General features: G+C 36.7%; 5 protein-coding genes across 5 annotated transcripts in view; 2 read left to right on the forward strand and 3 right to left on the reverse strand.

The window, feature by feature from the left end:
* Window positions 1–30: 30 nt before the first annotated feature.
* Window positions 31–2,523, forward strand: LOC100631766 (alpha-1,3-mannosyl-glycoprotein 2-beta-N-acetylglucosaminyltransferase-like; the record flags this gene model as incomplete). Its single annotated transcript, XM_019996335.1, has 10 exons — window positions 31–178; window positions 223–358; window positions 660–768; window positions 816–954; window positions 1,110–1,247; window positions 1,299–1,389; window positions 1,469–1,513; window positions 1,618–1,768; window positions 1,820–1,981; window positions 2,377–2,523. Coding segments are annotated over 10 exons (1,209 nt in total), but the record flags the coding sequence as incomplete, so codon positions are not given.
* Window positions 2,524–2,559: 36 nt separating this feature from the next.
* LOC100631891 (mitochondrial coenzyme A transporter SLC25A42-like) lies at window positions 2,560–4,307 on the reverse strand. Its single transcript, XM_003382873.3, has 3 exons — window positions 4,088–4,307; window positions 3,807–4,023; window positions 2,560–3,259 (listed from the first exon to the last, which is right to left on the reverse strand). The coding sequence occupies exons 1-3, from the start codon at window positions 4,293–4,295 to the stop codon at window positions 2,671–2,673; spliced, it is 1,014 nt and encodes a 337-aa protein (XP_003382921.2). The 5' UTR covers window positions 4,296–4,307; the 3' UTR covers window positions 2,560–2,670.
* Window positions 4,294–5,743, forward strand: LOC105312908 (ubiquitin-conjugating enzyme E2 E3-like). Its single transcript, XM_011405909.2, has 5 exons — window positions 4,294–4,373; window positions 4,417–4,467; window positions 4,538–4,670; window positions 5,098–5,245; window positions 5,504–5,743. Exons 1-5 carry the CDS (start codon window positions 4,351–4,353, stop codon window positions 5,599–5,601), a joined length of 453 nt encoding a protein of 150 aa, XP_011404211.1. The 5' UTR covers window positions 4,294–4,350; the 3' UTR covers window positions 5,602–5,743.
* On the reverse strand, window positions 5,676–9,945 carry LOC109580109 (U4/U6 small nuclear ribonucleoprotein Prp3-like). Its single transcript, XM_019997991.1, has 18 exons — window positions 9,713–9,945; window positions 9,550–9,635; window positions 9,171–9,493; window positions 9,036–9,106; window positions 8,886–8,986; window positions 8,709–8,832; window positions 8,571–8,652; window positions 8,401–8,497; window positions 8,214–8,292; window positions 8,007–8,163; window positions 7,793–7,932; window positions 6,967–7,117; window positions 6,728–6,871; window positions 6,537–6,636; window positions 6,317–6,467; window positions 6,108–6,264; window positions 5,996–6,054; window positions 5,676–5,909 (listed from the first exon to the last, which is right to left on the reverse strand). Exons 3-18 carry the CDS (start codon window positions 9,310–9,312, stop codon window positions 5,760–5,762), a joined length of 1,905 nt encoding a protein of 634 aa, XP_019853550.1. The 5' UTR covers window positions 9,313–9,493; window positions 9,550–9,635; window positions 9,713–9,945; the 3' UTR covers window positions 5,676–5,759.
* Window positions 9,702–9,952, reverse strand: part of LOC100632017 (myosin-J heavy chain-like) — a 2,339-nt gene continuing 2,088 nt past the window's right edge. Inside the window, exon 10 of the mRNA XM_019996344.1 lies at window positions 9,702–9,941. Within this exon, the coding sequence (XP_019851903.1) occupies window positions 9,702–9,941 (240 nt within the window). The remainder of the gene's footprint in view (window positions 9,942–9,952) is intronic.

Genomic DNA, 9,952 nt, shown 5'->3' on the forward strand with positions numbered 1-9,952 from the left:
ATTGAGAGGAAGGGCTCTTAATTTTATTTAAATGCTTTCTATTTCGTACAGGATCTGATATCGGATCATAGTAACAAATTGCAAGTGCTGGCAGATAGACTTGAAAATTTCGAGAAGGAATACAAAACCGAGATACACTCTATAAAGGAACAGGTTTACGATTTGAAACTAGGCAAAAGTAATGGTTCTTTGTCAATGATTTTATATTTTATCATTCGTTAGTACCTAATGGCAACAAAAAGGACGCGAGGAGCGTAACCACACCCACATTATTTAATGCGTCTAATCTGCAAATACCAGTACTAATAATAGCTTGTGATAGAGTTACTGTCAGCAGAGCCATTGACTCAGTTTTAAGGTAACAATTAATGTGCTGTACATTAAGTACATGGTTGGCTTGTTACCGTATAGCGCTTTATTTTGGCGGAGTTTTATTTTGGCGATTGGCGGTTTGCAAGCAGAATCGCCAATATTAAAACCGCTAATCATTAATGCGCATGCTCAGTAATGCACGTGTACACAAAAATCGCCAAATTAAAAACCGCCAATTACAATTTTACAGCAAAATTGCCAAAATAAAGTGCCGCCAAAATAAAGCGCTATACAGTATGTTAATTTTTAAATTGACTCTATTTGTGTTAACCATGTTTCTCTTTCAGACATAAGCCACAGAATAAAAAGTTCCCTGTGATAGTGAGTCAAGATTGTGGGAATGAGCAGACATCTAAAGTGATTGATTCGTATCAAGACAAACTAACACATATCATGGTAACGCTATCCTTGATACCAGAATCATGTTATTCGTTTAATATTAGCAACCAGACACTTCGGTTATTGCTGTCCCAGCAGCTGAGAAAAGAATGGCCGGGTATTATAAGATATCTCGTCACTATAGGTGGGCGTTGAGTCAAGTTTTTGATGTGTATGGCTATAAATTAGCCATCATTATAGAAGGTAATCAAAAAAGTGTATGCATCCATAAAGAGCTACATTTAAAGTACAATTATTCTTAAATGCAGCTTATTAAAAAATGGGTCCAAAATCCTTATTTTCCGATTAAATTTTTTACATGAAATAATATCATTTTAGTGATGCCACTTTTTTAATAGATGATTTAGAGGTTTCTTCTGACTTTTTCACTTACATGGAGGCCACTTCGCCACTCCTTCTATCAGACCCAACCTTGCTCTGTGTCTCCGCTTGGAATGACAATGGAAAGAAAGATTTGATAGACTCCAGCAGAAATGGTGAGAGTGGGAAAGAGAGAAAAGTGATCATATTTTGAGCCAATAATTCAGATCTGCTCTATCGTTCTGATTTCTTTCCTGGACTTGGTTGGATGCTTACTGCTGATCTGTGGCATGAACTGAAACCAAAGTGGCCCTCAAGGTGTCAATGAAACAATTATTATTTATTATTATAATTATCATTATTTTTATTATTATTATTATTATTACTTGTGTGTTAGTTACTGGGATGATTGGCTGAGGCTGAATGAGCAAAGAAAAGGAAGGTCAGTTGAAGTATACATGAAAATGGCCCCAGTCTTTGGACTTCATTTTTTTTATTTTATCATTGTAATATTGTCATTAATTGAGTTTGTATTTTATTCTCAAGATCCTGCATTAGACCTGAAATCTCTCGAACTCAAACTTTTGGTAGAGTTGGCGTTAGCAAAGGACAATATTATGACAAACACTTAAAGTTCATTCAGGCCAATGACAAGAGCTATCCTTTCAAGACATCAAACTTAACTTATTTACTAAAAGTGAGCCTAATATGAAGTTGATGTCTCATTATTGATGGTATAATTGAGCAGGAAAACTATGACCGTTATTTTGTTGATCGCATCAAAAATTTGCCTTCCATTTCTCCAAATGATATACTTGCGTCACATGCAAAAGAAGTGACAATACAATACTCCGATGAAAAGGAGTTTGTAAAACTAGCAAAGAAATTGGGACTGATGTCAGATACTAAAGTATGTAATATGTATTATCCATTGTAATAGGCTGTTTATTCTCCTTTTTTACAATTTTTTTCTAATACATATACATCCACATATGTTGCTTAAAAGCTTTGAGCTCATTCCAATCTAATTTAGATTTTTTACAAATTTTTAAAGTTGCTCCAAAATTGGGCAAATGACCCTGTACAGTACAGGGATTTTGGCCAAATTTTGTCAAAAATGGAAAAGAAGAAAATTTCCCATTTTTATAATTTTTCCTGATACACATAAATGTACATGTTCTTATGTTGTGTAGAATGTTTGAGCTGATTGCTCATGAAGCTTGCTGTATGTGTAGCTCACTTTGCATGCTTTGTAGGAAATGCAGTTAAGATTATAATTATTGTTACACTATAATCTCTCCTTAGGATGGTGTACCCAGAACATCATACAAAGGAATTGTGACTTTTTATAAAAATGACTGTAGAATGCACCTTATACCCACTGCACTAAGATGATTATTGTTATTTTTAAGTATCTCATCATTTTTATTAAAAATACTATTTAAGACACAATAATAAATAATATTAGATAGATAGATAGACACATGATTCTGTTGAAAAAAAAAACATTTAAAAACCTGACTAAGAACATTTGCTATGATACATCATAGCTAAAGGAGGAGCAGGGACTACTGCTCTGAGTAGAAAAAAAAGCCGACACTATCTTTCAAAAACTTTATACTTCTCAAGGAAATGTTTTATGTATTCGTAAGTGTTAAAACTAATAGTGACAGAGAGAGGTCCCTTTATCCAGTTCATCGTGACTCCTTTATATATTCCTCTCAGCCCCTCTGTTCTTATAACATACAACGCAGTCTGACCAATAGTTGGATACTTCACTTGCGTGAGGACTCCCTCAGTTTGCATTCTTCGCCTCACAATATCAAGAGGATAGGAGGTAGTCTGTCCCATGAGACCAGCAAAGGCTCCAGCGACTATTTTGAACAAAGGAGAAGGTGGTTCATTGTAATGTTGCCTGTATTTATCTTTCAGTGTCTCATATGTAAAAAAGCTACACCCGGCATATGGTAACACGCCAAGGACTGTTGGTAAGAGTCCCCTGTAGAGTGTGAAGAGTCCCTCGTTCTTTACAATGATTCTTGAGATGCTAAGAAGTGAAACGCGCTTGTTACCCTCAGACTTTGTGATAGCCATTCTTGCTCTGATCATGTCCAGTGGATAGGTAAGTGTGGTTGCTGTCATTCCAGCAAAAGAACCTGCTAAGAACCTTCTAACAGGCGGAAGAACACTGCAATGAAAAAAGAAGAAACGTTTTCATAAATTTTTAAGGTTTGACTATAAAGAATACAATCCATGTAATAGGTATTTGATTATTATACTCTTGTCAGCAAAAGTTCAGAAATTATCAATAATTAAAAATCAATCATATTCATGAATCATAATTATCATTATTGCATCATTTAATGCTGACAGTATCATGATGCATTCATGCTTCGTATGTCTTCTGTTACTGTACACATTGTCTCATTTAGTAACAGTACACAATGACATAAATAATATTAGTCTAATACCATAAACTGCAATAACATAAAGTATATACCGTATAACGCTTTAATTTGGCAGAGTTTTATTTTGGTGATTGGCGGTTTGCAAGCAGAATCGCCAATAATAAAACCACCAATCATTAATGCGCATGCTCAGTAATGCACATGTACATGTACACAAAAATCGCCAAATTAAAAACCGCCAATTACAATTTCACAGCAAAATCACCAAAATAAAGTGCCGTCAAATTAAAGCGCTATACAGTATTTTATAATGTAAGCAAATTATACCTATCATCTTTTTGACCTCCTCCTCCTCCTCCTTGTTGACTGGAGGGTTTTAGTAACATTTTATATTGCTCATAAGACGCAAACTGTATAGCTGCATATGGTACAACGCGTACTAGTGTGGCACTGTTACCACGCCACAGTGTACTGAATCCATCATTCGTGTAGGTCCTCTGAAGAAATGTCAAAGCTTTACTAAACCTGTATCTCCTATCGGTCACTAGATACAGAGAAATAGGGAGCATGTCAACAATTAATTATTTCATTTTTTATAAAAACAATACCTTGAAAATGAATTTTAGTTCTATCCAATGGGGCTATTGTTGTCTTGGCCACAGCACCGGCTACTGCTCCTGCTACAAATGAATTTACTACTTGAGTCATCGTGTCTTCCCTGTTATTCCCCATAGCTTGTTGTACAGGCTGTGCCTGACCGAGTCGTGCCTGACTTTCGCCGGCCATATTGTTGACACATCGAGTAGGCGTGGTCATGACAACGCCTCCAGCCGGCCCAGCCCTCTCTCTGTAGAAGATTTCCCAGATCAGAATGGAGTCTACCAGCATCAAAAGGTAGCCAGTATCCTCCGTGATTATTGTGTTTTATACTTTGTAGACTCCAGCAAGAAGTAAAAGAAATGCTAGCCAATCCACCTCCGAATTGTAGGTACTTGTAAAACAATAATGTTCTAGAAAAATGTAATAATTCTTTCTCACTCACACACACAATGATCCAGTGCTGGTCCTAAGGAAGACAATTTGTTTGAATGGGCAGCATCAATAAAAGGACCCGATGGATCGGTTTATGAAGGTGGAACGTTTCTCCTTGAGATAAGATTCTCTTCTGATTATCCTTTCAAGCCTCCAAAGGTAGTGAGTTGTGTGTGGGCAGGATAATCAATTAATGGTGTCAGTAATTTTATTTATCACGTCTTGCGATGCGCATACTTGAAAGTGTGCAGGTGTATATTCATACTAATGCACATATTATTAGTACTATAATGCAAGTATTATAATTGGGTATTTTTATACTTGATTTCCCCATTATCTCATTCGCATGATTCCTCTCTCCTTCCTCCTATCAATTCCACATTACTAGCATCACATTTCTACTAAACCAACACTTGGTCTAGTCTACTACTATCAGCTACAAACACCAAAAATGCAAACAGTAGTGTCCCCATCCCATTATAGTCTATAGTTCAATTCAAAATAAATGTTAAAATTCATCAAAGTGACAGTTGATTGAAGTGTCACTTTGATGAATTTTAACATTTTATATCGCAACTCTCCACAGGTTATGTTTAAGACAAGAATATATCACTGTAACATCAACAGTCAGGGACTGGTGTGTCTCGATATACTGCAAGATAAATGGACTCCAGCACTGAGTGTTGGCAAACTATTACTTTCTATAACATGTCTACTTCAAGACTGCAACCCACGTAAGCCGCAGTACTGCACTATGCAGTGATACTGTGTCACCTATCCTCTTTTACTGCACCCTAGCCTATACTGATGTAAAGTCATTCAGTAGCATAATATCTATCTTCAGTGGCTTGATGGACACCCACCAGCTTGAGCTATTAAAAAATACATGAAATACTGTAATAATTATTATGGTTCACTTACATGTGCAATAGAAAGTTGCATGTTTGAGTTTAGTGCTAAAAAGATTTGTCTATTATATTCATAACCAACAGGTGATCCTCTGGTAGGAAGCATAGCAAAACAGTTCCTCACTCAAAGATCTGAACACGACAGAACTGCAGTTCTATGGACAAAGAGATATGCAAAATAGCCAATAGTCACTAGTCAATGATAATATTATTGTTATAGAGAGAAAAAGAACTAATTATTATAATTATTCATGAAATCAATTTATTTATTATTATATTATTTATTAAAATAAAATGAAAGTTCTGCCTGTTAATTGAGAGCTGTAGCTAGTATTCTTGATTATTCTTTGTCTTGGTCAACTATACTCAAAGAGAGAGCCATGTCCCAGTAATGTTCAGCTCCATGCTTCTTAAGATGCTCACGAGCTATCGTCTCACTGGGGCACTGCTTGAACCTCCAGTCATAGAAATGACGTGTACTCCTAACACCCTAAAAAATAATGAACACACTCATTACTAAAATAGTGTATGTACATACATGCACACGTTTTATTAATGCATTAAATAAGTACATACCTCCCAGACTACAGTACAACTGTTAGCATTAGAATTCTTCTCACTATCAGATTCATCATCTATACATTAAGAGTTATACATGTAGCAAGATATAATAAGTGGTTCTCCTAACCATCTCCAATGTTCTCTGGATTCCATTTAATCCTATGCAACATCAGCTTCTTGTATTTCTTCTGTGCTTTCGGCCCTCCCTCCACAACCACAAGATTAACATTTGGATACACTAACACGCACCCAGTCAAATGATACTGCTGGGCATTTATATCAACCTAGAATAGAGTGCATCACTACCAGCAAAACTTCTCATAATCACTTCCTCACTTTGAATTTATTGGAATGATTTGAAAGGTCTTTGATGCGATAGACAGTGATGTGAACGCCAGTGCTCGTGTCCTCTTGTATCTTTTGAAGTTTCTTTGCTCGCCGCTGCTCAGGAGTTAACATTCGAGCAGCATTAGCTTCTTCATGTATTCTAAAATTGAATAGGCAGAAGTTGGCACAAATGTGGTGTGATAGGACAGTTTCCGTTAGAGCACAGTACCTTTGTCTCTCGGCCATTTGTGCCTTGACTTGAGCAGTGATCTTCGTAGGATCTTGTATAGCATCAGTTGCTAATACGCGCATCATATTTGATATACGAACTACAGGAAAAAAAAAACAAAGAAAATTCAACCCCAATGCAACATACTGTACAAGAAAAAAATCTTTCTTTTGAGGAGAATGTCCACTTACGTTTTGGTTCTGGTTTGTCCATAAAGCCAAATCGTATCTTTTCTTGCTTTTCAAGCTCGGCCTCTCTCCTTCTCTGCTTGCGTATCTTCTTGCGTTCATTTTTAGTCAAAATGACAGGAGGCAGTATCGGCTTATTCGGTTGACCTACATGAACATAACAAAAGGATAGGGGTTACTAGTAGTGCTCTTGTGCAGAATGAATGTTATGTGCTTTGTATCTCATAAATTAGCTGTAATACCTGCTGGTTCAACTGGTAGTGGGTGTTCAATCAAGTTTGTGATTTCTTTGTATTTCTGTTCCAATGGTAATACTCTGTCATAGTCTTCATATGCCCTGCTGGGGAGTAGGTCGGCATCCCACCATTCAACAAGTGGTATATCATCTTCTCTCTATAATCAGGTTGTTGTGTGTGTAGGGGAGAAAGGGTATCATTAATACAGCAGGATTCTCTCATAGTCATTTTTTTCGCCTGATTTTTGAGGAAGTTTAAAAATTCGTAAAAAATCCAAACTTGATCAGAATGAGCTCAAAGTTTCTATGCCACATAAGAACATGTACATGTATCAGAAAAAATTATAAAAACAGAGAATTCTCTCCTTTTCATTTTTGACGAAATTTGGCCAAAATCCCTGTACTATAGTACAGTGACTTTGGCCCGATTTTGGAGCAACTTTAAAAATTCATAAAAAAATCCAAACTTGATCAGAATCAGCTCAAACTTTCTACATAACATAAAAGCATGTATATGCATCAAATAAAAATTATAAAAATGGAGAATTCTCTCCCTTTCATTTTTGACGAAATTTGGCCAAAATCCCTGTACTATAGTACAGGGACTTTGGCCCGATTTTGGAGCAACTTTAAAAATTCATAAAAAAATCCAAACTTGATCGAAATCAGCTCAAACTTTCTACATAACATAAGAACATGTATATGCATCAGAAAAAATTATAAAAATGGAGAATTCTCTCTTTTTCACTTTTGACGAAATTTGGCCAAAATCCCTGTACTATAGTACATGGTCTTTGGGCTGATTTTTGAGCAATTTGATATTATAACTGTACCTCTTCAGTGGTTGGTGCAATGAGTGCTAGTTTGGTTGCTGATGATATTCCGGTCTTACGAGCACTTGATGCAATCTCAGACTGAAGTTTCTCCATTTTAGCTTTAGTCCTTATCGTCTGTCCTAACTTGACATACTTGCCTAATAAAAATAATAACGAATCCTCTCAGTAGTAATAAAGGAGAAAGGAACAGAAAAGAGAAAGAAGGGCTCACCAGGGTCATTGAATTTGAACTGCTTTCGTCCTCTTCCTCCGACTTGTGGTGTTACCCTCTGATCAAAGTAGGGGTTCCTCTCCGGCCGCTCCTCCCTCTTTGGCTGTTCCCGACTGATCTGCTTAACCTGAGCTCTTTGCTGAGCTCTGACATTAGCCTTGAGAGACAGAGGAAGATAAAAATAATAATAATAAATATTAAACTTACCATTAGAGTAGGTGCTCTAGTAGCAGTTGGTATATCCGACTTACCTTCAGAATCCAACACTAGAGGCACTGGCTTGTTCCTACAATAAAAAATTCCTTTAAAAAATGTACACGTGTACATGCATGCATGCAATTTCTCCCTTTTGTTCATTCTCTCTCCTCCTCTCTCTCATAAAATGGTTTCTTACAGTGCCATCTTCTCAGTCACCGATGCCAGTAGACCTGGTTTAGATGCTAAAGTGCTGCTTATTTTTGCTTGCAGTTCTGCAGCTCTCTTTGCCTTCTCTACAAACGCAGTTGAAATATCACTTTATACATTTATAATACAATATATAGCAGAGCTGCATGCATCACTCACCTACTGCACTGCTGACTATAGGTATCTGACTGGCAGGTATTGCAATAGCTTTAGGCGTAGGCAATATACCAGCTGCACTAGACTGCAATAACACGCATAGCAAATAATTACTGGACAATATGACTATACACAACATACTTTAGGTAGGAAGGATTTGGTCTGTGATCTTTTCTCCTCGATATCTTTGATGGTCGACTGAAGGACTGCCTCAATCTCTGCATGTGACATACTCCCACCTTTAGTCTCAGCTGGACCAAATCGACTAGAAATAAAGCAATGTATGGTAAAGCATGCATAGCCTATACTGTAGAACACCTTTTCTTTGTTGCTGGTGCATTTGCAGCTGCTTCTGCTGATTCAAATGCTCTCTTTATTCCTTGTATGCTGGATCCTGTGGCTATGTTGGCCGATTTAACCTAATAATATTTCAGTATAATTTTCAGTGCATGAAAATATATAACTTACTTCTAAAACTTTACGATACAAATTCTCAACAAAACCAGCAGTCTCATGCTCTAAGTAGGTTCTTAGCTTTTCTATTAAGAAATAAATAAAGTGGGCATTAAATAGAACACAACGTCATAGACACGTTGTTATCACCTGTTGTTGCTTGCCTGTTGAGGCTCTTAGCGATACATTCTAACACTGTATTGACTACTGTTGGATTGAAGCCTCCCAGGAGAGCGGTGACCCTTCCAGAAACCCATGGCCTCAATAATTCCAATTCAAACTTTGAGAGCATAGCCTCACGTATCGAAATGTGACCCTTTACTTATCCGGTTATCTCCGTATATCTTAACCACGTGACCTCATGTGACTATGAAAGTAGTTTTGATGATGATTAATAAAACTTTTATAATAATAGGATAATATCAGTTATGCTGTGTGTACCATTTCTCCTGAGCCAATAACGTGCTAGCCATCTACAATTAAAGACACATTAGCATAGTAGTTTAAATTTCAAAAAGGATATACATACCAGTTCGACTAGATCCTTTTGGAAAGAAGGCAAAGCTTCTTTAAAGTTCTTCAATACTCCCTCTAGTTTATCTGCTCTCTTCATTACTTAATAAAGTACACCATTGTGGAGAATAGCCAGGAAGAGAAGCATAATATGCAAAGTATTAACGACTATGGTCTACCTTTCTTTAATTTCTCTTTTGTCTTTTTAAAATCTTGCTCCAATTTCAATTTCTCTTGATTACTAATGTCCAGGAGCTGTATAACTTCACCTTTCTCTTGAACAAGCTTCTTAAGAGTCGACGAGTGCTTCTCTTGGACTTGCTTCAGGGATAACTGAATGAGCTCATTTGTTCTTTTATCCTGTTCACTGATCCACAACTTGCGAGCTGCAGCAATTGCAGAATCAATCTACATGTGAA

This window comes from Amphimedon queenslandica, unplaced genomic scaffold, assembly GCF_000090795.2.
Source record: "Amphimedon queenslandica unplaced genomic scaffold, v1.1 AMPQUscaffold_13519, whole genome shotgun sequence".
Taxonomy (NCBI): Eukaryota; Metazoa; Porifera; class Demospongiae; order Haplosclerida; family Niphatidae; genus Amphimedon; species Amphimedon queenslandica.